Here is a 26,618-nt window from a genome sequence, read left to right as displayed (position 1 = left end):
CTTGAGTCCCCGAATACACTGTGCACCGCAGGAGCAGATGCCAGCCCCGGGCAGGACAGGGGCTGCCACTGATCTCTCAGCAGAGGAGGTGAGGGCAGTCTGGGCTCCACGCTGGGCAGCGACTGCCTCATGTAGTTTTGTGTTTGGGCACGATCAGACGCCCCAGCCCCTCCGCAAGCCTTCTTTTGCAATGCTGGCCCCTTTCCCGGAGACCCGCGTGTACAGGACGCTTTTCTGGCTGCTCTGGGTGGCTGGCTCCGTCCTCCCCCTCGCCGCCCCTCCCCAAACAGATCCGAGCTGTTTCCTTTTGCGGTCAAGGAATTCTAGGTTTGCCTTCTCCCCAAGGAACACACTCCCCCGCCCCACCCCCTGGCACCTGTCTTGGCACTCTTTTATGCCCCCCACTTCCCATAACGTCCCACCACAGATGATGCCAGGAAGCTGAACTGCGAGGGGTCCCCCTATGCCCACCCAGTGGGCACCTGGAGCCTACGTCCAGTCCCCTTGATGGTGCAGCTCCACCCCTGACCCTCAGAGCTGGGAGACCCTCGGCAGCACCCCCCACACACACAACTACATAGAAGAGAATCTGGGGCTCAGTGAGGGGGAGAGACTTGCCCAGGGGCCCTGAGCACGACAATTCATTCATCAAACCTTCCCTAGGCCAGTGCCTAGTCCTCTGAGCAGTGACTCGGGCAGCCATGGCTGAACCTCAGAGAGCTCCCGGATGGGGGTTCGCAGTTGTCAGAGGGGTTGGGAAGGGTGTGTACAGGGAACCCTGAGGGCCTCCAGGGAGCTGATCCTGGGGAGGGTGGGCAGACGGGACATTGCAGTTGAGCCTTAAAGAAGAGGACGAATTTCTTTGGTGGACAGTTGGGGAAAAGGAAGAGTTAGCAAGAAGCAGCCAGTGCAGCAAGGGGGAAAAGAGACTGTGGAAGCAACCGATTCCAAGTCATGAATAAGATACAGGAGTTTCTCTTTGATGAAGGATGGGAATGGCTTCTAGGCAGTATAATGTATAACTTGCAATCCCAGCAAGATTGAAAGTTATAAGGGAGGAAAAAAAAAATGTCACCATAAATACGTTTCCCAGATCAATGTACAGGGAGGCCATTGTTCACTGAGCTATAAACAATGTTTTCTTTAAAATCAGGATGTTTTTAATACTAAAAGACACGATCCTTAACTTTTCTCTTGAGAATATTAAAGATCCTTTGGGCATTAGCCGGTTTTCAAATCCTTTGAAACACCGCTCAGATGGTTACAAAAGTCATAAGATGAGGCTTGTGGTGAAAATTAGTGCATTGACAATTGTCGACATCGGTACAAAACTTTGAATAGAGAGCGGCCCCAAAGCCCCTCAAGTATTGTGTTCAAACCCCAGAACACATCAGTTCATCTTGGTGCAGGGAGGATGGCTGGTTGGAGAATCAGCTTGCCGTGGCGGTAGGAATGGCGACAACCCCGGTGGTTTCCCTGTATCTTCAACACCAGGAGATGATGGCTTTCATCGATTATGATCATCAGGGAACAGCCAATGCTGTACAAACCATTCCACCCCCCCCCCCCCGTGCCTGGATGGCACCTGCCTTTGGCTTGTGGGTTTCCCTCCCCAGTGGACCTACTCGGCCGTGAGCCCCAGCAGCCCCCTCCTGGACCTGCGGGTCCCCACCTCTGATCTCAGGGCCCTCTCTTCCAGGTGAAGATGACCCACTGCTGTGCCCCCACCCCACCCCAGGCACTGCAATCAGAGCTGGCCAAGGCAGCGGGGAGAAGGGCCTCCCTCCCTTTCTCTCTTTTAAAGGAAGTAGAATAGAGTAGAAAACACCAGAGTGCTTTGCAGGTAGGAGGGAAAACCTTGTTTTCAGAAATATCTGTTTCAGTTCTTACAAGTGTGTGTGTGTGTGTGTGTGTGTGTGTGTACGGGTTCAGGACGTAAAACGGAATTCTTACTGGGATGGTGGGCAACATGGTAAAAAAAGATGCTGCTTTACATGCATTTGATGTGGAACTGCACCTCGCGGGCAATGGGCATGGAGACGAGGAAGATGCGGTAGGTCTGTGCCGGCCCAGCTCACCAACCCCTGGCTCTTGGCTGCACCCTCCTGCACACTCCCAGGTTTTGGGTCTGTGTCTAACTGGCCCTCTGGGGGTGGGGGCTGCTGGGAATTCCGTGTGTGTCTGCTGCAGCCCCCAGGCCAGGCCTGGCACCCAGCAGGGATCAAGTTCATAGTAGCTGTTAAGATTGTCCTTTCACTCAGGCTCTGCCCAGGCCTTGCACGTAGTAGATGCACAGTGGACACCTGCACATGCCTATTGTCCCACCCTGCCCCCCAGCCCCCCCCCCCAGGGCAGCAGAAGCCAGCTTGTCTTGCCAGCCCGAGCTTGGGGCAGAGGCAAGGTGGGTGCAGAGGGCCCTGATTCCCGGGGCCTTCCTGGAGGAGGTGGCCTTGGAGCTGGGCCTTTCTTCCCAGGGAGCGCTTGGCTCCCCCAGACTCGGCAAGCTGACATCGGAGCGGCTGGGCCCAGACGGGGGCCCTGCAGACCCCACGGGAGCTCGAGGCGAGCACCCCCACCCCCAACACCCACCCACCCAGCGCCGGGCGGTGAGCTCATCCCTCATCTCGGGGGGCGGCGTCGCCAGTGCGGCCCGGGCGCATGAGCTCCCCGCGCACCCCCCGCCCCCCGGCTCCTGGGCGATTTTACCAATTAAGGCTTTCTCTGCGGGCCGGGCCGGGCCGAGCCGGGCGCGGGGCGGGCGCGGGGCGGGGGGTGCGGCCAACAAGAAGGCGGGCGGCGGCGGGGCCATTCGCGTGGAGGCGCGCGGCGCGCAGCGGACAGCAGCAGAGCCCGGAGGCGCCGGGCGCGGGCGCAAAAGCGAGCCAGGCGCCACCCCGCGGTCGCCGGCCACCCGCAGGGACAGCAGGTGAGGCCTCGGAGGCCGGGCTCTGCCCGGGACGCTCGCCGCGCTGCTCGCGGGTCCTGGCTGGGGCCGGGGCCCGGGGATGGCGAAGGCGGGCAGAGAAGTACCGAGAACGCAGGCGCCGGCGCGCGCGCCCAGGCCCGGCCAGGTGGAGCTGGGGTGGTGAGCGGGCTTGCGAGCCGGTGTCCAGGAGCTGCTCTCCCGAGTTTCCCCCACGAGTTTGTGTCTGTGCCAGGAATCTGAGAGTCCAAAGCCATGAGGTGGGTCCTTGGGAGAGACGGTGTCTGAGCGTTTGGCAGAAGGTGGCACGGGTGTGGGTGTCCGCCGGCCCGCATGGCAAGCCTGTCTGGGAGGGAAGGGCCCCTCCAGTAGGACCCTGAGTGGGCTGAGTGCCCTTGAGAGGGCCACGGTGGGTCCCTCAGCTGGCGGAAGTCCGCAGGGCACCAGCTGCCTTGGGAACGGGGGAGCTGGTTTGGGGACTGCTGCGTGCCACCTGGGCTGGGGCGGGGTTGTGGCCTGGCACAGAAAGTAGGGGCCCTCTCCCCAGTTGGCTCTGAGCTGGAGGTTCACTGCCAGCCAGGATGTGAACAGCACGATCCTCGGATTCCCATGCCACCCGGGGCCAGGGAAAGCTGGCACAGTCAGCTGGCCGTCCCATTTGTACGTGACCCAGGCTGCGCAGTCGAGGTGGGTGCGGAAGGGGCGCGCGGGAGATGGGCGCCCTCACCTGCCTCACCTGGACTTGCCTTGCCCACCCAGGCCTCTTCTCTCTGTGTCGACCTGCCGCTGCTTTCCCTCTGGGCGCCCCCTGGCTACGCAGGCCTGGACGTGGCTCCTTAGGGACCCCAGCTGAACAGCCACTGGATTTGGGGCTAGAGCTCCCTGTGGGAGGGCCGGGCCTGGGGTCTGAGGGCCGGGGGTGGGGTTGGGGGGCGGGGTGTGTCTAACATCCAAGAATCTACTCCAAATAAGGGAAAATATGAAAGCGCTGGATTTGGGCTTCTGCAGACTGCCGGATCTGGGGGCTTTGGGATGGGGCGCCATCTGGTGGCTGTACGGTGTCCTCCTAAGTATGGGAACCACTCCAGTCCCATCCCTTCTCCCCCAAACAGGGCAAGCTTAGGGCTGGAAGCCAGGACACCCGAATTCTGTCCCCCCTTTCTGCTGGAGTTGACCAGTGGACAGGTACCCTGACTCAGTTTCCCTGCCCTGTGTCTGACGATTAAGGGATCAACAGATGACCCAGTCAGGCGGCACTTAGCGAAAATCAACTCTTGCTTGAATTCCACCCCTGGGGACTTGCTTCCCAGTGTGTGTGTGTGTGTGTGTGTGTGTGTGTGTGTGTATGTGTGTGCCCGTCTTGAGGTCTTGAGTGCTGTCTGGCTGGGAGGGCCTTGTATGGATACCCCCTTTACAGAGCTCCCCCACCTCCACCCAGCCTTCCAGCCGTGCTGGTGTGGATTTTTGTACAGGTGTGTCCAAGAGTGGTCAGGACAGGGGATGGTGTACAGGTGGTGGGCCTCAGTACTATAAAAGTCCATTGAGACCCCTTACCACCACCACTGGTGGCAGAAAAACCAGTGGGGTGACAGGCAACCCCCAAGGGAGTGTGCTGAGAGGCAAGGGGGGTGCCGACTGGGGCCCCGAGCCTCACTGCCATATGGAACGGGTGCCCAAGACTCAGCGAAAGTCAACCATATTTGGGCATGGCACCCAAGGCCTCCAGCTCCGTCTCCCCACCAGTCTTTAGCAGAGAAATGGATTACTACCTGCTGTGCCTCAATCTAAGAATCCAGCAGTAGGGAGAAACACATGGTTTTCTGGAAGAAAAAAAAAAAAGACCCAAAGAAGGGAACATTCCGGAAAAGGAAGGTGCACAGGACTGGAGAAGGAGCAAGTCCACCCGGGGGGAGCCATGAGTAAGGTGCCTTTTCGTTACTGGCACAGGCTGGCCTCTGCCCCCGTGCCTTTGTTGGTCAGATCCCCAAAGCAGTCTCCAGAGTTACCTACCAGAAAAGTAATTTTGAGCAAAAACCCCACTGCCCTTGGGACACAGTGCAAGCTCCTCAGCAGGCCTCAGCACCTTACCCGGTTTGCCCCCCACCCCCCTCCTTTGGCCACCTCTGCCCTGCCACTGTCCCCGAAGCCCGCTCAGACCCCTCTGGCAGGCCCCTCTGGCTCTGGAGGGCCACCCGCCCAGGGGACCCTGCCCGGCCACTTCTGGTCCCACTCAGCTCAGGGGCCATTCCGACAGGAGAGGAAGCCTCCCCTCTCCCCAGGACCACACTCTCCCAGGCCAGGCTGGCCGTTGGGGTGGCGGGCACACACTGTCCCAGCACGCGTCACACCAGCATCCTGTGCCAGTGCCCGCTGGCCGGCCCGGGCCCCTTGGAAGGCTGGTTGTTCCTGGAATGCCCGCGGCCTCCTGGCCCAGTGCCCCCTTTCCTCCGAGTGGAGGGGGGAAGGAGGCGGTGAGCCCCGGGCGGCCGCAGGTGTGTAGGCCAGGGAGGGGACAGGGGGCTGGGAGGTGGCGGCCTGGAGTCCCCACCCTGCCTGGCAGTGGCTTCCCTGCCCTGATGCCTGCAGAGCGCCGGGGAACACGCCTGGCCCGGAGTCGGAGCTCTCCAAGTGTCCGCTCTTGGGCTTTGGCCTCGGCCTGGGGACCCCAAGCCCTGAAGCCTGGGAAGGGGGACAGAGACCAGGGTGGAGGGCCCAGGGCGCCTCTGCGCACGTGACTCAGGGCGCGCCAGCCACCCCATCCCCCGCAGGGGCCCAGGGGGAGGAAAGTCCCTTGTATGGCCTGCCCCGCCGGAGGGGCTGACGCCGCTCAGCCTTTCCCGGCTCCGGGGCTCCTTCCTGAGCTGGGGTCCCTGTGACCTTCCTGGGGGCCCCGAGGCCCGGGGGTCGGAAGGCCGCTGCGGCCAGACGGGCGGGGCGGGGGGGGACGCTCGGGGGAGGAGGGGGCATTCCGACGGGCGGGGCGGGGCGGGCGCGGCCCACGAAGCCCCGCCTCCCGCGGCCCCGCCCTGCCGCAGCCCCCGCTTCCCGGCTCCGCCCTCGGTCGCATTTAAAGGGCTCGCGCTCAACGCGACCCAACCTCTGCCTTCTTGCCTCTCGGCGTGCGTCCTAGGTGCCTGCGACTTTAATTGAAGGGCCGTCCCCTCGTCGAGGCTCCAGCACCGCCCCCCGGGTCCTTGCGCTTCAAAATGAGTAGCTTCCACTCGCGGGCGGGCCAGAGTGCGGCGGGCGCGGCTCTGGGCAGCGGCGGCGCCGACTCTCGGGACGCCGAGATGCCGGCCACCGAGAAGGACCTGGCGGAGGACGCGCCGTGGAAGAAGATCCAGCAGAACACGTTCACGCGCTGGTGCAATGAGCACCTCAAGTGCGTGAGCAAGCGCATCGCCAACCTGCAGACGGACCTGAGCGACGGGCTGCGACTCATCGCGCTGCTGGAGGTGCTCAGCCAGAAGAAGATGCACCGCAAGCACAACCAGCGGCCCACCTTCCGCCAGATGCAGCTCGAGAACGTGTCCGTGGCGCTCGAGTTTCTGGACCGCGAGAGCATCAAGCTGGTGTCGATCGGTGAGGACCTCCCTCCACCCGCGCCGCTCCCGCCCCTCCCCGGCCCGCGGTGCAGCCTCCCCCGCCCCGACTCGCCCCCACCCCCAGGACCCCTGCGCAGCCGGGCCCTGCGCGGGCCTCGAGAACAAAGGCGCGCGGGAGGCCGGCGGCCGCGCCGATCGTCCGCGCCCCCGCCCACTGGCCCGCGCCCAGCCTTGAGCTCACATCCTCCGCAGGCCGCGCCCCCCATACCCTCCCCGCAGCCCCCAACGGTGGGAGAGGGCCCTGCGACCCTCACGCCCGATCCCCGGGGTGCGGGAGGCCCGGGCTCGCCGCTCCCAGCGGCAGCTCCGAGGGGGCCCGTGCACTGGGCGGTGGAACTTGGGGGACCCCTTGTCTAGGGTTCTGGGAGTCTTCTGGCGCGAACCTCCCACTTCCATTGCTCCGGGGGCCGCTGGGGGCCAGAGAGAACCCGAGTTTAACAGCAGAGCGCCAGAGATGCGTTTGAGCAGGCAGTGAAGGGACGCGGCTCTTCACCTTGGGCTCTGTCCCGGTGCCCACGGGGACCTCGGTTCTCTGCATCTAGAGGGCAGGAGCTGGTCGGGAGGTGCTCCAGCGCATTCTGGGCTGGCTGCCAGCCCCATGTCCCTGCTGCTTGGCTGCAGAGGTTGGCATTGGCCAGGCCGGCGGCAGTATCCCGGGCCCTTCTCAGGATGGGGGACTGTAGTGGACACCAGGACGGGCGACTCGGGGGGGAAAACGTGGGGCAGGCAGGGAAGAAGGGCGAGCGGGCTAAACTTTTTTGCCCTGGAGAATTGAAAGGGGCCTGGCAGCTCTCCCTGCAGCCCCGGCCCGTTCTCTGCTGAGCCACACAGAGGGAGGATCCCAAGGGTGGCTGCCCTTTCTGCCGAGGGCCAGTCGAGGCAGGGGCCCACTCCCCAGCTCCGGCCGCGGTCTAGCCAAGCTGTCATCTCTGAGCCCTGGTGGGGGGGCAACCGGATGTGGGGAGGCGGGCCACACCCCAGCTCTGGGGGTGGGGTGGGGGTGGGGGTGGGGGGTGGTCTCCTCCTCCCTCCTCCCTCCTCCTCCTCCCTCTTGTGAGCTGGCTGGACCAGACCTGGTTCCCAGAGCTTTGCCATATAAGGCAAAAAAATGTTGGAAAGCAGCAGTGATTAGGGGAAGGAGGGGGCCTGAGGAAAGGGGTGGGATGGGGCGGGGCCACCCTCCCAGGCCCTCTCCCAGCCGGGGCTGGGTCCTTCTCTCCCCCTTTGGTGAGGGGGTTTGGGGAAAGCATGAGCTGCCCTAATATGGACCAGGGAGAGGGAGGGCCCAACCCCACCCACCCACCCACCGGGACTCGTTGGGCCCATAGGTGCCTCCTGAGGACCCGGGACAGGGGGTGGGAAGCCCCAGCTGGGCCCGTGCCCTCGCTCTTTCTGAACCTTCCTACAAGCACAGCCCTAGCCTTGACCACCCTCCATCTGGAGGAGCTTGGACCAGTGGTGCTGGGATGGGTCAAACCCCCGTCCGGCAGCGGGGAGGCCGGCAGCGGGGAGGCCGCTCCGCTTTGAGCTGCCCGCTAGGATTCGGAGGCCGCCTCCCACGGATGGCCCTTTTGATGTGTCCGTCCTCCAGTTGACTCACCAGGCAAATATGTCCCCGGATTATGGGGCCTCTGGCTTCCAGAAGGGCTGCCAGACTTGAGATCCTAGGAAGCCTGCCCTCCTCCGAGCCCATCCCCAAGAGAGCTCCCTTTCTCTGTCCTGACACCATGTCCCCTGCCCCTGCCCCAACAGACTGAGGTGCAGAGGGGCCCTTGGGTGGGGCCCAGTGCCGGGCAGGGTTGCCATGGTGCTGGGTGCCCGGCCTGGGTGGAGGGGGCGGTGCCCTAACCACTTCCCTTGTGGGGAGCCTGGCGGCCCACGGCCCGTTAGGTGGCCACGAGGGAGGAGGGTGGGCTGCGGGCTGTGGGCAGGCATGTGTTGGGACCCCACCCATGGCCTCTGGGGGCGGGGGTGCCAGCCCTCGGATCTGGGGCTCCAGCAGGGCCCCGAGCACCCGCCCCAGGCTCGCCGGCTCCACCCTCGTCCTCCTCAGGAATGGCTCCCTGGCCCATGAGCCCTGTTGTCCCCAAATGGGCCCCAGTGAGTCAGGTCCATGCCGCCAAACTGCTGGTTCCTTTGGGCCCCTGGCACCCAGTCTGCAGCACCCACCTCCCTCTTCCAGTCTGGCTCTGCAGGGAGCGGGGGATGGGAAAGGAAGTGCAGGGGTGTGGACCATGACCCCCTCCACCCAAAGAATCCTTGCCCAATGCCTCCGCTTCCCCTGCCTCAGTTGTATTTCCCAACCACCCCATGCGCCAAGCCTTCCTCTCCCCACGCTCCCCCCCCTGCTCTGTAGACCCCTGGAGGTGGGAGGTGCCCCTGCTCACTCTCCAGAACCTTTTCTTGGGGGATCCTGGAGGCCCCCCCGACCCTGCCTGTGTGCTGGGGCTGCCATTGGTGTGTCCTTGGGGCTCCTACAGCCCGGGGCTTCTGGTAACGCAGCCCTCATTGCCCTGTGCTGTCACCGGGCATCTCTGGGTATCTCCCCCCAGCTGTCTCCTACACCTGGGACTCCCCCCTCCTTGCACACACACATCCCACAGCACCCCTGGGCAGAGAGGGCCCACCCACAGCCCCACCCCACTGTCCGGGGACACCCGTCTGTCCCTCCCACCCCTCTGGGCCGCATGCACGTGTGGGGAGGCCCCGGTCGGCCCCCCGCCTGCGGCTGCTGCCACCCCCGTCCCCCACAGACAGCAAGGCCATCGTGGACGGCAACCTGAAGCTGATCCTGGGCCTGGTGTGGACGCTGATCCTGCACTACTCCATCTCCATGCCCATGTGGGACGAGGAGGAGGACGAGGAGGCCAAGAAGCAGACGCCCAAGCAGCGGCTCCTGGGCTGGATCCAGAACAAACTGCCGCAGCTGCCCATCACCAACTTCAGCCGCGACTGGCAGAGCGGCCGTGCCCTGGGCGCCCTCGTCGACAGCTGTGCCCCAGGTAGGTGAGGGGGAGGCGGGGGTAGGGGGTAGGGGGTGCAGGTGGGGTGGGGGGCGGCCTCTGAGGGGCTCCTGTGGCCCAGGCTCACGGTGACTGTGGCCCCCACTCTACCCCCAGGTCTGTGTCCTGACTGGGACTCCTGGGACGCCAGCAAGCCTGTGAACAACGCCCGCGAGGCCATGCAGCAGGCCGATGACTGGCTGGGCATCCCGCAGGTACGTGCCCATGGCCCTCCAGGGGTCATGTTGAGGGCGGAAGGCATCCCCACCTCGGCCACCTGGGGCTCAGGCTGAGCGGTGCCCGCCCTCTGCCCATGGCAGGTAATCACCCCCGAGGAGATAGTGGACCCCAACGTCGACGAGCACTCCGTCATGACCTACCTGTCCCAGTTCCCCAAGGCCAAGCTAAAGCCGGGGGCTCCCCTGCGGCCCAAACTGAACCCGAAGAAAGCCCGAGCCTACGGGCCAGGTGAGTGGCCTTCCGTGGGGAGGTGTCCTCTCTGAACTTGGAGTTCCGGAAGGCTCTTTTGGAGCCAGGTTACATCACACACCACCAAGAACCAGATAGGAAGGGGTCAGGGCTGGTCGAAATGGGCAGCTTGGCCAGGCGAGAGGGTGCTGGCAAGTTCTTGAAGTCGCACCAGCCTGAGGTAGATGTAGATAAGCAGGGCGCGGGCGGCAGGGATCCAGAATCCGGGCCAGGAGATTGTGTATCACGCAGGATCGAGCACCCAAGTGTGGGGCTGGGTGAGCAGTCAAACCCAAGTGTTCAGTGTTCCAGAAAACAGGCTCGGGCCTGCCCTGGCTGCAGAGCACAGCTGGCTCCCAAGCTGGGGTTACGCTGTGTCTTGACTGGGGGTGCCAGGAAGAGGGGGTGCCGGGCTTACAGAGGGATAAACACTTGAACTGTGGCTCCTTGGTCCTCCTGAGGGGGTCCGCCGTGGTGTCTGGGGGCGAGGGGTGGCACGGGGGCCTGCACAGCCAGCCCATGCCTCCCTTACCATCTCCTGGCAGGCATTGAGCCGACGGGCAACATGGTGAAGAAGCGGGCAGAGTTCACCGTGGAGACCAGGAGCGCCGGCCAGGGGGAGGTCCTGGTGTACGTGGAGGACCCGGCCGGCCACCAGGAAGAGGTGGGGTGCTGCAGGCGGGCAGGGGAGGCTGCTGCGGGGTCCCCATGAGGGGCCACTCTCAGCCCGGGCTCATGGCTGCCATCCCATTCCCCCAGGCCAAGGTGACTGCCAACAACGACAAGAACCGTACCTTCTCCGTCTGGTACGTCCCTGAGGTGACAGGGACACACAAGGTGAGCCCTCAGCCCGAGGGGAGGGGAGGGGAGGCCCCGACCCCCGACCTCTGCCCCGCTCATGGCCTCCCCACCCTGGGACCAGGTCACCGTGCTCTTTGCCGGCCAGCATATCGCCAAGAGCCCCTTTGAGGTGTACGTGGACAAGTCACAGGGTGACGCCAGCAAGGTGACTGCCCAGGGCCCGGGCCTGGAGCCCAGTGGCAACATTGCCCATAAGACCACGTACTTTGAGATCTTCATGGCAGGTGAGGGGCGGCTGTGAGGCTTGGGGTGCTAGGGAGCCGCGGGGCCCAGTGTGGGGGGCACCCCTGGCGCTGAACCAGTGATTGGTACAGGAGCAGGCACGGGTGAGGTGGACGTGACGATCCAGGACCCCACGGGGCAGAAGGGCAGCGTGCAGCCCCAGCTGGAGGCCCGGGGTGACAGCATGTACTGCTGCAGCTACCAGCCCACCATGGAGGGCACACACACGGTCCACGTCACCTTCGCTGGCATGCCCATCCCTCGCAGCCCCTATAGTGTCTCCGTGGGCCAAGGTAGGCCGGGCACCAGGCGGCCCGCGGGAAGGGGAGGCCACCAGGGGCTGGCCCCGCTCGGGCCCCCGGCCTGGGGCGGCCTGCTTCCGCTGTCGGGGCGCACATTCTCTTTCCAACCCTGCTGGGTCCCTGTCCTCCTCCTCTCGCCCCCGCTGGCTGTCTGTCTCTCTCCTCTCCACGCTTCCCTCCTCGGAAGAGCTCGCTCCAGCTGTCTAGAATCCTGCTGTTCTGTGCTCCCAGGGTTAACGGTACTTGGATCTGTCTTCCTCTTGGAGGGGAGGGCGGGGGGCTGGCGTTGGAGGCCGGCAGGGAGGAGGGCTCATGGTCCATTCCGGTTCTTTCTTCCGACTCGGTCTGGTGGGCCACATTCTGGGGTGGAGGTGTGGTTTCCTCCGGTTCCGACACCCCAGCTCCGGGGGAGGCGGGTGAGAGGGCAAGTTCAGCTGCCGCTTCCCCGGTGGCTCAGGTGCCGCTCTGCCCGCAGCCTGTAACCCGGGGGCCTGCCGGGCCGTGGGCCGGGGCCTGCAGCCCAAGGGCGTGCGGGTGAAGGAGACGGCCGACTTCAAGGTGTACACGAAGGGCGCAGGCAGTGGCGAGTTGAAGGTCACCGTGAAGGGTCCCAGTAAGTGTGCTGGGGGGGCCAGGCCGGGGGGCTCCGCAGCCTGCTGGGCTCTGCTGGGGCCGGCCTGAGGCCCTCCCTCGTCCCCGCAGAGGGTGAGGAGCGCGTGAAGCAGAAGGACCTGGGGGACAGCGTCTACGGCTTTGAATATTACCCCACCGTCCCTGGCACATACACGGTCACCATCACATGGGGTGGCCAGAACATCGCACACAGGTGAGGCTGCCGGGCACCGGCTCCTGCATCACCATCCACGGCCCCTGCCTGCCCTGCCTGGAGCCCTGGGGTTCGCCATGGGGTTGGGCTCTGGTGGCACCCCTCAGTCCCCCGCTGTGTGGCTCTCCCGTTTGTAGCCCCTTCGAGGTCAAGGTGGGCACGGAGTGTGGCAATCAGAAGGTGCGGGCCTGGGGCCCCGGCCTGGAGGGTGGCGTGGTCGGCAGATCGGCGGACTTCGTGGTGGAGGCCATCGGGGATGATGTGGGCACCTTGGGTAAGGCGGGGAGCCGGGCTGGCTTGAGGGGGACGGGGGGACTGCTCTCCCCGAGGCTCCGGGGGTGCTGATGGGGCTCCGCTGGGCCATCTCCAGGCTTCTCGGTGGAAGGCCCATCGCAGGCGAAGATCGAGTGTGACGACAAGGGCGACAGCTCATGTGACGTGCGCTACTGGCCACAGGAGGCCGGCGAGTACGCCGTGCACGTGCTCTGCAACAGCGAGGACATCCGCCTCAGCCCCTTCATGGCTGACATCCGTGAGGCACCGCAGGACTTCCACCCAGACCGGGTGAGGGCTGGAGGGGAGCTGGAGGCCGTCCCCTCTCTCCCCGGTCCCTTCCCGGGCCGGTACCCCGGTGGCTGCACTCCCTGCCACTCTGTGTCCCTGAGCTTCTTGCTCGGCTAGCCTGGCCATGGCTCACCCTGACACGGTGGCATCTTGGTGGCTTCCCATCAGGTGAAGGCCCATGGGCCGGGATTGGAGAAAACAGGCATAGCCGTCAACAAGCCGGCAGAATTCACGGTGGACGCCAAGCACGGCGGGAAGGCGCCCCTCAAGGTCCAAGTGCAGGTGGGAGCCCCTGCCCTGGGACGGGTGGGCACGGGGCGGGTGGGAGGGCTGGGAGGGACGCTGGTGAGCTGGGTCCCCCCGTTCTCTGCCTGCCCTCCCAGGACAATGAGGGCTGCCCCGTGGAGGCCTCAGTCAAAGACAATGGCAACGGCACCTACAGCTGCTCCTACGTGCCCAGGAAGCCGGTGAAACACACGGCCACCGTGTCCTGGGGGGGTGTCAACATCCCCAACAGCCCCTTCCGGGTGAGCCCTTGGCCCGTCTTCCCCAGAGCCCTGCCCCGCCTCCCCTCCAGGCTGCCCGTGCCCATGCCCCTGCCCCCGTGCCCTGCAGGTCAATGTGGGTGCCGGCAGCCACCCCAACAAGGTTAAGGTCTACGGCCCCGGGGTGGCCAAGACGGGCCTCAAGGCTCACGAGCCCACCTACTTCACCGTAGACTGCACGGAGGCCGGCCAGGGTGAGGAGTGGACACGGTGGTGATGGGGGGCGGCTGGGGGGCAGGTGGGCATGTTGGCACGCCCCCACCTCCGTGCCCCATCCCTGTCACCCCGCAGGAGACGTCAGCATTGGCATCAAGTGCGCCCCCGGCGTGGTGGGGCCGGCCGAGGCCGACATCGACTTCGACATCATCCGCAACGACAATGACACCTTCACGGTCAAGTACACGCCCTGCGGGGCCGGCAGCTACACCATCATGGTGCTGTTTGCTGACCAGGTGGGTGCCCCTGCCCGCTGGGGGCGGGTGGGGGGCATCCAGGCTGGGCCCCTGGGCCCCGGCTCGCTCTCTCAGCACCTCTTCTCCCTCCCCCAGGCCACCCCCACCAGCCCCATCCGTGTCAAGGTCGAGCCCTCCCACGATGCCAGCAAGGTGAAGGCCGAGGGGCCCGGCCTCAGCCGCACCGGTGAGCATTTCTGGTGGGGGGTTGGGCAGGATGGTGGGGATGGGGTGTCGGAGTGACCCAGGAGCCCGGGCTTGGGGTGCCTACACTGTCTCGCCACATACCCCCAGGTGTGGAGCTCAGCAAACCCACCTACTTCACGGTCAATGCCAAAGCCGCCGGCAAGGGCAAGCTGGACGTCCAGTTCTCGGGCCCAGCCAAAGGGGACGCGGTGCGGGACGTGGATGTCATCGATCACCATGACAACACGTATACGGTCAAGTACACGCCTGTGCAGCAGGTAGCTACTGCCAGGCCCCGCGGCCCCTTACCCACTCCTCCCCTCTCCCGCCTGGGCGAGTGGGCATTGGTGGTCCTGCGGGAAGAAAGCAAAGCCGGGGTCTCGCGACCCTCACCTCTGCACCCCTGCGCCTCGAGCGGGGCAGCGGCAGGCCAGGGAGACCAGGGCTGCGACCTGTGACCCCTTCCTTTCTGCACTCCCACCCAGGGCCCAGTGGGTGTCAATGTCACTTACGGAGGGGACCCCATCCCCAAGAGCCCCTTCTCCATGGGGGTGGTGCCAAGCCTGGACCTCAGCAAGATCAAGGTGTCTGGCCTGGGAGAGAGTAAGTAGTTGGGGTTGGGGGGGATCCACTGCCCACCCCTCAACCCCCCGTGGCCTGGGTCTCACCCCAGGGGCCGCCTGCTGGTGCAAGATCTCACAGTTCACCCCCCACCCCCAATCTCCGCCATCTCAACAGAAGTGGATGTCGGCAAAGACCAAGAGTTCACAGTCAAGTCGAAGGGCGCCGGCGGCCAAGGCAAAGTGGCGTCCAAGATTGTGGGCCCCTCGGGTGCCGCCGTGCCCTGCAAGGTGGAACCCGGCCTGGGGGCCGACAACAGCGTGGTGCGCTTCGTGCCCCGTGAGGAGGGGCCCTATGAGGTGGAGGTGACCTACGATGGGGTCCCTGTGCCCGGGAGCCCCTTCCCGCTGGAGGCCGTGCCCCCCACCAAACCTAGCAAGGTAATCTGGGTGCAGGCAGGCCCACCCTCACCCTTGAGCCTTTTGGTCTTGCTGTGTATCCCACACCCCTTCACCTCCAGCAGGGCGGAAAGCTCTAGAACAAGGGGGCGGCCCGGTCTCGGCTCCTGACTGGCCCCTCCTGTCCGCACACAGGTGAAGGCCTTTGGGCCTGGGCTGCAGGGTGGCAGGGCGGGCTCCCCGGCCCGCTTCACCATCGACACTAAGGGCGCGGGCACGGGTGGCCTGGGCCTGACGGTGGAAGGCCCGTGTGAGGCCCAGCTCGAGTGCCTGGACAACGGCGACGGCACGTGCTCCGTCTCCTACGTGCCCACCGAGCCCGGGGACTACAACATCAACATCCTCTTCGCCGACACCCACATCCCCGGCTCGCCCTTCAAGGCCCACGTGGCTCCCTGCTTCGATGCATCCAAGGTCAAGTGCTCGGGCCCGGGGCTGGAGCGGGCCACGGCCGGTGAGGCAGGCCAGTTCCACGTGGACTGCTCCAGCGCGGGCAGCGCCGAGCTGACCATTGAGATCCGCTCGGAGGCGGGGCTGCCGGCCGAGGTGCACATCCAGGACCATGGCGATGGCACGCACACCATCACCTACATCCCCCTCTGCCCTGGCGCCTACACCGTCACCATCAAGTATGGCGGCCAGCCCGTGCCCAACTTCCCCAGCAAGCTGCAGGTGGCGCCCGCTGTGGACACCTCGGGCGTCCAGTGCTACGGCCCCGGGATTGAGGGCCAAGGTGAGGGGCCTGCCGGGGGAGGGAGAGGGGGAGCCGGGCTCCATCACGTGACCCCTGGGGCCCACCACAACTCGCTCCCTGCACCCCTCTTGCAGGTGTCTTCCGTGAGGCCACCACTGAGTTCAGCGTGGATGCCCGGGTGCTGACCCAGGCCGGGGGGCCTCATGTCAAGGCCCGTGTGGCCAACCCCTCGGGGAACCTGACGGAGACGTACGTGCAGGACTGCGGCGACGGCACGTACAAAGTGGAGTACACGCCTTACGAGGAGGGTGTGTGCCAGAGGGGCCCAGCGGGTGGGCAGGCAGACAGGCAGATGTGGCCCTGGCTCTCCTGACCCGGTGGCTGTCCCCCTGGCTTGCCCCGAGCAGGCCTCCACTCCGTGGACGTCACCTACGATGGCAGCCCAGTGCCCAGCAGCCCCTTTCAGGTGCCCGTGACCGAGGGCTGCAACCCCTCCTGGGTGCGGGTCCACGGGCCCGGCCTCCAGAGTGGCACCACCAACCAACCCAACAGGTTCACCGTGGAGACCAGGTGATGAGCTGGCCGGGGAGGCCGAGGTAGGGCGGGTGGGTGGCCTTGGGGAGCCCCAGGGACTCACCAGCCACGCATCTGGACCCAGGGGAGCCGGCACGGGGGGCCTGGGCCTGGCCGTGGAGGGCCCCTCCGAGGCCAAGATGTCCTGCACCGACAACAAGGATGGCAGCTGTTCCGTCGAGTACGTGCCCTATGAGGCCGGCACCTACAGCCTCAATGTCACCTACGGGGGCCACCAAGTGCCAGGTGAGGAGGCAGAACCCCCCCCACGCCCCCTGACCCCCAGGGCTGGGCCAAGGACCCGCCCTGCTTGTCCTTGCTTCCTCTCACGCAGCCGCGTCCCTCTGTCCCCACAGGCAGTCCCTTTAAGGTCCCCGTGCATGATGTGACCGACGCGTCCAAGGTCAAGTGCTCCGGGCCTGGCCTGAGCCCGGGCATGGTCCGTGCCAACCTCCCTCAGTCCTTCCAAGTGGACACCAGCAAGGCGGGTGTGGCCCCGCTCCAGGTCAAAGTGCAAGGGCCCAAAGGTGAGCGTCTGCCAGCCCCGGTGTCACCACGCGGGGTCTCGCCTCCCAGGGAGGCTGGGACAGGTGTGCAGGCAGTTGACGGTGGGGCCAGAGGTGACGGGACTAGGTTTGAGATGTGGAAGGAGGTAGAAGGCCGGACGTGGCCACTTGAGCAGATGTGGCAGGAGGGAGAGGGCCCGAGGTGGCACCCGGAAAGGGTATCTGATGGTGGGGTGGTGCCGAGACCAGCACGCCAGTGGGGTGAGGTGGGGACCCAGCGGGGCCGGCTGACCTCTGTCCTGGCTGGGGCCAGGCCTGGTGGAGCCAGTGGACGTGGTGGACAATGCCGACGGCACTCAGACTGTCAGCTACGTGCCCAGCCGCGAGGGACCCTACAGCATCTCCGTGTTGTATGGGGACAAAGAGGTGCCTCGGAGGTGAGAAGTGGGGTCCACCTGCTCATGGGACAGGCCCTGGCTGGGCGGAGAGAGGCCCCCCTGCCCCTGACCGCTCCCAATGCCCTGCGGCCCCACAGCCCGTTCAAGGTCAAAGTGCTGCCGACGCACGATGCCAGCAAGGTGAAGGCCAGCGGCCCTGGGCTCAACACCACCGGCGTGCCCGCCAGCCTGCCTGTGGAGTTCACCATTGACGCTAAGGATGCTGGGGAGGGCCTGCTGGCTGTGCAGATCACGGTGAGCTGGCTGGTTGGTGGGGCAGGCCTGGGATATCCTCCTGGTAATTTGGGCAGAGCCCAGCTTATTCTGGGCAGTAGCAGGGTGAGGCCAAGGTCTTTGGCCCAGCCAGTCATCATGCAGGCAGAGCATTGGGTGTCGGGGCAGGGAAGATGCTATCTGTGGGGAACTAAAGTGCAATGCCGGATATAGGCAGCCATTTTGGGCCACTGCGGTTGAGCAGCCCAGAGGCCATCCCTGCATTAGTGGGGGGCCTGAGGCTCCTTCCTAAAGGCCCAGGGCAGGGCTGGCCCAGGCTGGGGTGGGGCGGCTGCCTTCAAAGCTTGGCCAACTGTCACCTGGTGCTCTGCCATGGCAGGACCCAGAGGGCAAGCCCAAGAAGACACACATCCAAGACAACCACGACGGCACGTACACAGTGGCCTACGTGCCCGACGTGACGGGCCGCTACACCATCCTCATCAAGTATGGCGGTGACGAGATCCCCTTCTCCCCCTACCGTGTGCGGGCCGTGCCCACAGGGGATGCCAGCAAGTGCACTGTCACAGGTGAGTGGGCGGGCCACGGGGCTGCCGTGGTGCTCAGCACGGGGCTTGGGTGTGCCTGTGTGCAAGGGCTCGCTGCTTGGAGCGGCGTGTGGGAGTGGGGGCTGCCCCCTTGAGTGACTCACTTGACCTTTCTCCTTGCTCTCTGCCCTCTCACCTCAGTGTCAATCGGAGGTCACGGGCTAGGTAAGCTGCTTGCTGGGGCCACTCCCGGTGCCCCTCTCTTGCCCCAAGGGGCAGCTTCCTTTCTTCTCTGTGCTAATTCCCAGGACATTTCCAGCTGCAGCTCTCAGGGGGGTCAGAACAGGGAGGGCCGGGCGGGTTGCAAAAGGAGACGCCGCGGGCTGGAGGGTCAGGGGCCAGGGAGGCTTCCGGAGCTGAGCACGAACACTCTGGCCCCTTGCCCCTCTCTGGGCCTCGGTTTACCCCACTGAGGAACTCGGGTTGCAGCTGGGAGCTTTGGGGTCTGGGGATCTTGGCGACAGCCCGCGCCCCTCATCTCCGGGCCTCCTCTGTCGGTGGTGAGGTCTCCAGATCCACAGGCTGCCATTTCCCTCCTCGCGGCTGCCCCGGGCCCGGGCCGGGGCGGCCCAGACTGCATGAGCGGGCGGGCCTGGCTGGTAGCGCGGTGTGGCCGCTGGCGGCTGCTTGGGCAGGGGCAGGCCAGCATGGTGGGCGCCCCGTCCAGCCTCAGAGCCCCGAAGTGTGTGCATTGCCTCCCTCCCTCCCCCAGCCCCGACCCCCCAGCAGTGACGTTATTCAGGCGTGGAGGTTCGCCTGCCGGGAGCCAAGCCAGGGACACCCACTGGAGCGGGGGAGGGCGAGGCGGCCAGGGGGAGGGTGTGGGCGAGCAAGCTGGGTCTGAGGGGGTCTAAAGCTTGGTGGGGGGCTGTGTAGGGAGACAAACAGCTTAGTAGAGCAGGCCCTGGGATATGGTGGTGGGGGGTGGGGAGGTGGAGGCTGGGGACAGGGGTCAGGCCTCTGTAGGGCCTTGGGGACAGGGGGCCCCAGGGGACAGTGCGGCTTTACTGGCCGCTAGTTGGGGAGCAAAAGAAGCAGGGAGACCAGTTGGGAGGCTGAAATAACATTTGGATGGACAGAGGATGCTGCCACAGAAGAGGCCGGCAGCCCTGGGGCCCGAGAGAGGGAGCCCAATGGGGGCTGGACTCGGAGATTGGAGTAGTTGGGATGTGCCGGTGGGTTGGCTGCTGGGGGGTGTCGGGGTTACCTGTGGGGTTGGGGCCTGAGCCGCCAGCTAGAGGGCGGGTCTGCTGGCCAAGCCAGGGCAGGTGGGAGATGAGGCCCCCCAAGGGTGGGCCCAGGGCAAGGTGGCCATGAGTGGAGCTCAGGAGAGCTGCCTGGGCTGAAGGTCGGTGAAGGACGGGAGGTGGGTGGGCAGGGGCTGGCCTTGAACTTGGCCTTGAACTTGGCGGGTTTGGTGGGAGGCCGGGCTGCGGGGGGTGCTCATTGCTGCCAGGCCACAGCCCCCCACAGCCCCCACGGCCTCCACCTTCCTCCCGGGCCCTGACAGCTGCACCCCCAGCTCATAATGTCACTGTCCCTTCCCTCGCCTCCGCCACTCATGGGCCCTGGAGGCCCCTGGCTGCTTTGCCCTTGCTTGGCGGGGGCTCGGGACCCCCCCTGTGCCCGTGGCCCCCGGGCACCGCCGCTCTGCCAGGCCTGCTGCACCGCACTAACCCCGGCGCTAACCCTGCCGCCTCCTGCTTCCCTCGGCCCCGCTCCTCGTCTTGGCCGGGCTGCCTCTCCCGCTGGCGGCCGCTCTGCGTTCTCAGTGGCCAGGAAACTCCAGGTCCACACCCAGCCTGGGGTGGTTGGTGGGGGTCCGGGAGAGGCGAGTGGCACGGCCCCCCATGCTGCAGCAGGACTTCACTGCGCCTCACGTCGTCTGCACGCGGCCTGGGGACGGGTGGGTGGTCCGGGCCGCTGCGTGTCCGCCAGGAACAGAGTGCCGGTGTCTGCTCGCAGGCCCCGGGGCACCACGGAGCCCGGTTGGCAGGGGGAGGTGGCAGTAAAAGGGCCGGGGCCAGGCACCTTACCTCTTCCTTCCGCTCACCAAGGTGCCACCTCTCAGGCCCCTTCCAAGAAAGGACCCGCTGGCTTCAGGTGGCCCCGGAGAACTTTTCCTGCCTTCTGAGAAACCACTTGCTGTCCTTGGCTTGGGGGGTTGGGGGGTGCCTGGCTGCACTTGGGGGTCCACAGGAGGAGACCTCCCAGGAGGTGGCAGGTGGATGCACACGGCCCAGGCGATGGGCTCACACACTGGCTCCCCCCTTGGGGGGACATGCCCTGCCCCCGCCAGGTACTGGCATCGGCCCCACCATCCAGATCGGGGAGGAGACGGTGATCACCGTGGACGCCAAGGCCGCGGGCAAGGGCAAGGTCACCTGCACCGTGTGCACACCGGACGGCTCGGAGGTGGACGTGGACGTGGTGGAGAATGCGGACGGCACCTTTGACATCTTCTACACGGCGCCCCAGCCGGGCAAATACGTCATCTGCGTGCGCTTCGGCGGCGAGCACGTCCCCAACAGCCCCTTCCAAGTGACGGTGAGGCGCAGGCTCGTGGGGGGCACGGACGAGGGCATGGCCTCCGTGGCCGCAGGGTCTCAGCTCTCCCGCTTTGCCCGCAGGCCCTGGCCGGGGACCAGCCCAGCACACAGCCGCCGCTCCGGCCTCAGCAGGTGGCCCCGCCGTACGCCTATCCCCAGGGCGGCCAGCAGACTTGGGTACACACCACTGCCTTCCCAGGGGGGCCTCGGGGGCCGGTCCCAGGAGGCTCCCCACCAGTGATCAGGGACCCCGGCTGCCTGCCCACGGCCCCTCACCTGGGCCTCTCTGTCCCCACTGTAGGCCCCAGAGAGGCCCCTGGTGGGAGTCAATGGGCTGGATGTGACCACCCTGAGGCCCTTCGACCTCGTCATCCCCTTCACCATCAAGAAGGGGGAGATAACTGGTGAGGGGCGAGGGAAGGGGATGGTGGGGGGGGGCAGCCAGGCGGGGACGTGAGCCGTGAGCCCTGACCTGGACCACTACCCACCCCCAGGGGAGGTGCGGATGCCCTCAGGCAAGGTGGCCCAGCCCTCCATCACCGACAACAAGGACGGCACCGTCACTGTGCGCTACGCCCCCAGTGAGGCTGGCCTGCATGAGATGGACATCCGCTACGACAACATGCACATCCCAGGTGGGTGCTGGGCACCAGTAGGCGGGCGGAGGGGGCTGCGCGGAGGCGGCCGAGGCCCCGGGCCTGCCCCGACTCCCCATGGGGCTCCCACTTCCTTGGCACAGGCAGCCCCTTGCAGTTCTACGTGGATTACGTCAACTGCGGTCACGTCACTGCATACGGGCCGGGCCTCAGCCACGGCGTGGTCAACAAGCCTGCCACCTTCACCGTCAACACCAAGGACGCGGGCGAGGGTGAGTGGCGGCCTCGGTGCCCGGCCCGGAGGTGCTGCCTGCCCCATGGCCCCGGACTCGGCTCTGGGTGCTGGGGGGCCGGCTCCCTGCTGACCCCCACCTGGCTCTCCCCAGGGGGCCTGTCGCTGGCCATCGAGGGCCCGTCCAAGGCCGAAATCAGCTGCACAGACAACCAGGACGGGACATGCAGCGTCTCATACTTGCCCGTGCTGCCCGGTGACTACAGCATCTTGGTCAAATACAACGAGCAGCACATCCCGGGCAGCCCCTTCACGGCCAGGGTCACAGGTGGGCTGTCCCCGGGGGGATAGAGTAGGACGGCCTCTCACCACGGGGGCCAAGGGCCAATTGGAGGGGCACTGGCAGTGATGGCTGGCCCCGCTTGCCCCCCCTGCCAACCAGGTGACGACTCGATGCGCCTGTCCCACCTGAAGGTGGGCTCGGCCGCGGACATCCCCATCAACATCTCGGAGACGGACCTCAGCCTGCTGACGGCCACCGTGGTGCCCCCCTCGGGCCGGGAGGAGCCCTGTCTGCTCAAGCGGCTGCGCAACGGCCACGTGGGTAAGAGGGGGCACCCAGTGGGGTGGGGCGGGGGGAGCTTCCGGAAAGGAGCGGAGGTAGGGGGCGGCTGCTCAGCCCCTTCCCCGCTGACGGCCCCGCCCTGCGCCCAGGCATCTCGTTCGTGCCCAAGGAGACCGGGGAGCACCTGGTGCATGTGAAAAAGAACAGCCAGCACATGGCCAACAGCCCCATCCCCGTCATGATCAGCCAGTCGGAGATCGGGGACGCCAGCCGTGTGCGGGTCTCGGGCCAGGGTCTCCAAGAAGGCCACACCTTCGAGCCCGCCGAGTTCATCATCGACACCCGGGACGCCGGCTACGGGGGGCTCAGCCTGTCCATCGAGGGGCCCAGCAAAGTGGACATCAACACCGAGGACCTGGAGGACGGCACGTGCCGAGTCACCTATTGCCCCACGGAGCCCGGCAACTACATCATCAATATCAAATTCGCCGACCAGCACGTGCCCGGTGAGTGTACGCCAACGGCAACCCCCTGCTCCCCGCCTCGCCCCCGGCACGCGCCCACAGGCGTGTCACCCATGTGGCTTGTGGGGGGGGCCGTGCTCTCTTCCCCGCAGGCAGCCCCTTCTCCGTGAAGGTGACAGGCGAGGGCCGGGTGAAAGAGAGTATCACGCGGAGGCGGCGGGCACCCTCGGTGGCCAATGTCGGCAGCCACTGCGATCTTAGCCTGAAGATCCCCGGTAGGGGCCGGGGCGGGGGCGGGAGGGGGGGAGCTGGGGGCAGCTTCCGGGCCAGCCCTGGGGACTCACTAGGTCCCCTCGTCCTCCCTCCCCACCTGCCCCGCAGAAATCAGCATCCAGGATATGGCTGCCCAGGTGACCAGCCCGTCGGGCAAGATCCACGAGGCCGAGATCATGGAGGGTGAGAACCACACCTACTGCATCCGTTTCGTGCCCGCCGAGATGGGCACTCACACGGTCAGCGTCAAGTACAAGGGTCAGCACGTGCCTGGGAGCCCTTTCCAGTTCACCGTGGGGCCCCTGGGGGAAGGCGGAGCCCACAAGGTCCGGGCCGGGGGTCCCGGCCTGGAGAGGGCTGAAGCCGGGGTGCCAGGTAGGTCTGCTGGGGGGCAGTGGGGCGCTTGGGCAGGGGTGGCTGAGGAGCGGACACCCTTCCCTGAGGACACCCTGGTTTTCTGCAGCCGAGTTCAGCATCTGGACCAGGGAGGCTGGGGCCGGGGGCCTGGCCATTGCCGTGGAAGGGCCCAGCAAGGCTGAGATCTCCTTCGAGGACCGCAAGGATGGCTCCTGTGGCGTGGCCTACATGGTCCAGGAGCCAGGTAACTGCTGCCCGCTCGGGTTGGCTGGACGCTGGAGACTTGGGGGCCAATGGGGACTCATGCCAGGCTGAGGGGCCGCGGAGCACCCCCCAGGCCCGGCCCAGCGCAGCCCCCATGCTCTCTCCCCCTGCGCAGGTGACTACGAGGTCTCGGTCAAGTTCAACGAGGAGCACATCCCCGACAGCCCCTTCGTGGTGCCCGTGGCCTCTCCGTCGGGCGATGCCCGCCGCCTCACTGTTTCTAGTCTTCAGGTGAGGCACTGAGAGAAACCGCCAGCTCTGGGGCTCCTGCAGCCCCTGGGGCCTGGGCCCAGCCAGACCAGAACCGCCACCCCGAGGACACTCTCGGGCCGGTACCGGGCCGGCGCTCAGCCTCTGCTCTGGCCGGGTTCAGCCCCCCGCCCGGTGGGGTTTTTCTCGTGCCTCAGGTCTAAAGGCTTGGAACAGAAGCCCACTGCCCCTTGTGCGCCAGGGCTGAGGTTTAAAGAGGGACAGCCTGCCAGGGCCAGGCGCTTGCTGCCCATGGGGTGGGGCCACCCTTCCCCACCCCTATAGTCCCGGGCTGTGTGACTGCAGGCAGGGTGGTGGGCGGGAGGGCACGTGTGTCTGTCTGGGGCTTGGGCCTCTGCAGTCGGCGGCTGTCCCTCTTTAAACCAAGTTGGACACCGGCTGGGTAAGTGCCACCCTGCGGCCCCCTGCTCCCCCCACCCCGGACCTTCCCGGCCACCCCATCTAATCTCATCTGCTGTGCTTCCAGGAGTCAGGGCTAAAGGTCAACCAGCCAGCCTCTTTTGCAGTCAGCCTGAACGGGGCCAAGGGGGTGATTGATGCCAAGGTGCACAGCCCCTCGGGAGCCCTGGAGGAGTGCTATGTCACCGAGATCGACCAAGGTGAGGCCCTGGCCCTGCCCGTTCCTCCCCCCGGCCTGCCCCGGGCCAGCCACACCAGTCCTGGCTGGAAGCAGGCCGAGAGCATGAAAGAAGGCTCCGGATTCTGTCAGCAGCCCAGGGAGGTGCCCACGTGCCACCTGGGCCACCTCCTTCCAGCCAGGCAGCCTGAGTCCTCAAGACTGCTAGCTGGGACCGCAGGATGGAAAGGGCCTTCGGCAGGCAGGACATCCCAGCCTGACGAGGAGGGAGAGGGGGACCGGAACTCAGGCCCGGGGCCACCCATCCTTTAACCAGAGACGTGGCACTGGCAGCCCAGGCCCAGGCCCAAGGCAGCCTTGAGGTGGGGGGGACGGGAGGAGCTGGTCAGCCTAATTTCTCAGCCTGAGCTCGGCCCCTTCCCGGCGGTGTGACCTTCCAGCAAGTTCCCGCCCATCCCTGAGCCCCAGTAAACACGCCGGGAGAATGGCATGTGTGGTGATCTCTCCGAGGAGGCAGCAGAGCAGGGGGGCCTTGCTTGTAAAAGAGTTCTGTCCAGGCAGGGCCCAGTAGCAGTCTGCTGGGGTGTCCGCAGAGCTCCGACCTTTAACCTTTAGGAAGCCTGTGCTCTCCAGGGGTGGGGTGGGGTGGGGGTGCCCAGCATGGTTCTTGGAAACGGTCAAGTGGGCCTCTGGGGAGCTGCTGGCCATGCGCTGGTAGGCGAAGGGCACAGGTAGGGCTGCGGCTGCCTCTCGGAGGTGGGATTCGCCCAGTGGAAGCAAGGGGCTGTGGGGTGACCCCCGGGCCCACGGCCGTGCCCCTCCGCTCCGCAGATAAGTATGCCGTGCGCTTCATCCCGCGGGAGAACGGTGTCTACCTGATCGATGTCAAGTTCAACGGCACCCACATCCCCGGCAGCCCCTTCAAGATCCGAGTTGGGGAGCCTGGGCATGGCGGGGACCCAGGCCTGGTGTCTGCCTACGGAGCGGGCCTGGAAGGCGGCGTCACAGGTGGGGGCCGGCAGGGGCTGCTCTGTGTGTGTGTGTGTGTAGACAATGCCACTGGGCCCAGGGGCCGCCCTGCCTGACTTTCCATGCCCACAGGGAGCCCGGCCGAGTTTATTGTCAACACGAGCAACGCGGGAGCAGGTGCCCTGTCGGTGACCATCGATGGCCCCTCCAAGGTGAAGATGGATTGCCAAGAGTGCCCCGAGGGCTACCGGGTCACCTACACGCCCATGGCCCCCGGCAGCTACCTCATCTCCATCAAGTACGGTGGCCCCTACCACATCGGGGGCAGCCCCTTCAAGGCCAAAGTCACAGGTGAGCCTGGCGCCGGGCTGCTGCCACCCACCCACCCGCTACCCGGCCATCGGGCCGCCTCTCAGCTCCCTGCACCCCGCTCTCCCGCAGGGCCCCGCCTGGTCAGCAACCACAGCCTCCATGAGACCTCGTCGGTGTTTGTGGACTCCCTGACCAAGGCTGCCAGTGCCCCGCAGCACGGGGTCCCGGGCCTGGGGCCCACGGACGCTAGCAAGGTGGTAGCCAAGGGCCTGGGGCTGAGCAAGGCCTACGCTGGCCAGAAAAGCAGTTTTACGGTTGACTGCAGCAAAGCAGGTGGGCAGCCAGGACCCGGAAATAAGGCAGGGGTGCCACTTCCTGGAGCCCCCCCCCTCCGCCGTGGGCCTCCCTGCCATCTCCTCTCAACCCTGGGGAGAACACCTTCCCTCAAGGCCTGGGGTGGAGGTGGCAGAGCAGGGTGCTGGGGCGGCAGTGGGTGGGGGGGGTCACGGCCTGGGCCTGAAGCCCCTGCCCCCCCCCCCCCCCCCAGGCAATAACATGCTGCTGGTGGGGGTGCACGGCCCACGGACGCCCTGCGAGGAGATCCTGGTGAAGCACATGGGTAGCCGGCTCTACAGCATCTCCTACCTGCTCAAGGAGAAGGGGGAGTACACGCTGGTAGTCAAGTGGGGCGACGAGCACATCCCGGGCAGCCCCTACCGTGTCACGGTGCCCTGAGGGGCCCAGCCCCATCCCACCCCACCCCACCTGCCGGGCCCAGCCGGCAGCTCCCACGACGAGAAGTGCCCCTGCACCTGCCCCACCCCTGCCCGAGCAGCCCCCCTCTCCCACCCCCTGGCCCTGGGCCCCGGCCTGATCTGACCGTCCCGTCACTCCAGGGCCCCCACCCCGCGCTCTCACCGGCCTCGCCCAACCCGCGGCCTCGCAGCTTTCACTTGGGAGAAGGGGAGAGGCGAGAGAAGGGTTCCAGGAGGGGTGAGGAGTGGGGTGGGGGTGTCCTTGCACGACCACCTGCTAGTTCTCTTCCCCAGCCGAGAGGAATAAAGTTCTGCTTCCATTATCCTGGGGGTCACGGTGGCTTTCTTTTGAGGGGGAGGCAAGGGATCAAAGTGGGGCCAGGCTTCAGGCTGCTGGGTCTCTGGCCCAGTGCCCCACCCCATCCTCTA

The 26,618-nt window shown here is 66.1% G+C and overlaps 2 protein-coding genes across 3 annotated transcripts; one reads left to right on the top strand and one right to left on the bottom strand.

The window, feature by feature from the left end:
- Window positions 1-1,051: 1,051 nt before the first annotated feature.
- On the bottom strand, window positions 1,052-4,343 carry LOC119522646 (translation initiation factor IF-2-like). The gene is made up of 2 exons (XM_037821147.1): window positions 3,660-4,343; window positions 1,052-3,269 (listed from the first exon to the last, which is right to left on the bottom strand). The coding sequence occupies exons 1-2, from the start codon at window positions 3,965-3,967 to the stop codon at window positions 2,258-2,260; spliced, it is 1,320 nt and encodes a 439-aa protein (XP_037677075.1). The 5' UTR covers window positions 3,968-4,343; the 3' UTR covers window positions 1,052-2,257.
- On the top strand, window positions 2,821-26,512 carry FLNA (filamin A). 2 transcript variants are annotated; one of them, XM_037821145.1, is made up of 47 exons: window positions 2,821-2,926; window positions 6,054-6,505; window positions 9,282-9,530; window positions 9,648-9,745; window positions 9,851-9,998; window positions 10,544-10,662; window positions 10,758-10,835; window positions 10,921-11,083; window positions 11,174-11,374; window positions 11,859-11,996; window positions 12,086-12,209; window positions 12,347-12,483; window positions 12,580-12,773; window positions 12,942-13,055; window positions 13,157-13,300; window positions 13,389-13,512; window positions 13,610-13,770; window positions 13,867-13,957; window positions 14,065-14,234; window positions 14,442-14,559; window positions 14,695-14,957; window positions 15,111-15,708; window positions 15,804-15,977; window positions 16,077-16,239; window positions 16,328-16,488; window positions 16,599-16,769; window positions 17,062-17,185; window positions 17,284-17,440; window positions 17,799-17,988; window positions 18,148-18,171; window positions 20,306-20,553; window positions 20,637-20,732; window positions 20,857-20,959; window positions 21,050-21,190; window positions 21,295-21,423; window positions 21,538-21,711; window positions 21,826-21,987; window positions 22,098-22,454; window positions 22,565-22,687; window positions 22,794-23,060; window positions 23,149-23,286; window positions 23,422-23,537; window positions 24,043-24,175; window positions 24,985-25,161; window positions 25,255-25,473; window positions 25,564-25,767; window positions 25,982-26,512. In XM_037821145.1, the coding sequence occupies exons 2-47, from the start codon at window positions 6,130-6,132 to the stop codon at window positions 26,167-26,169; spliced, it is 7,947 nt and encodes a 2,648-aa protein (XP_037677073.1). In that variant the 5' UTR covers window positions 2,821-2,926; window positions 6,054-6,129; the 3' UTR covers window positions 26,170-26,512. The 2 variants fall into 2 exon arrangements, with proteins under 2 accessions (XP_037677073.1, XP_037677074.1); XM_037821146.1 differs by lacking the exon at window positions 18,148-18,171 and having other exon boundaries at window positions 2,822-2,926.
- Window positions 26,513-26,618: the final 106 nt, after the last annotated feature.

The sequence above is a fragment of the Choloepus didactylus genome, chromosome X (assembly GCF_015220235.1).
Source record: "Choloepus didactylus isolate mChoDid1 chromosome X, mChoDid1.pri, whole genome shotgun sequence".
NCBI lineage: Eukaryota > Metazoa > Chordata > Mammalia > Pilosa > Megalonychidae > Choloepus > Choloepus didactylus.
The sequence above is the reverse complement of the archived record's forward strand: the minus strand, read 5'-3'. Positions and strand labels throughout refer to the sequence as shown.

Excerpts from the sequence above, each read along its gene's own strand:
- LOC119522646 (XM_037821147.1), bottom strand. The coding sequence starts at position 3,967 with ATGGCGCCCCATCCCAAAGCCCCCAGATCCGGCAGTCTGCAGAAGCCC. Across the intron at positions 3,270-3,659 it reads GGTGGGCAAGGCAAGTCCAG|ACAGGCTTGCCATGCGGGCC; the intron begins GTGAGGCAGGTG and ends CTTCCCTCCCAG.
- FLNA (XM_037821145.1), top strand. The coding sequence starts at position 6,130 with ATGAGTAGCTTCCACTCGCGGGCGGGCCAGAGTGCGGCGGGCGCGGCT. Across the intron at positions 9,999-10,543 it reads AGCCCGAGCCTACGGGCCAG|GCATTGAGCCGACGGGCAAC; the intron begins GTGAGTGGCCTT and ends ATCTCCTGGCAG. Across the intron at positions 11,997-12,085 it reads GGTCACCGTGAAGGGTCCCA|AGGGTGAGGAGCGCGTGAAG; the intron begins GTAAGTGTGCTG and ends TCGTCCCCGCAG.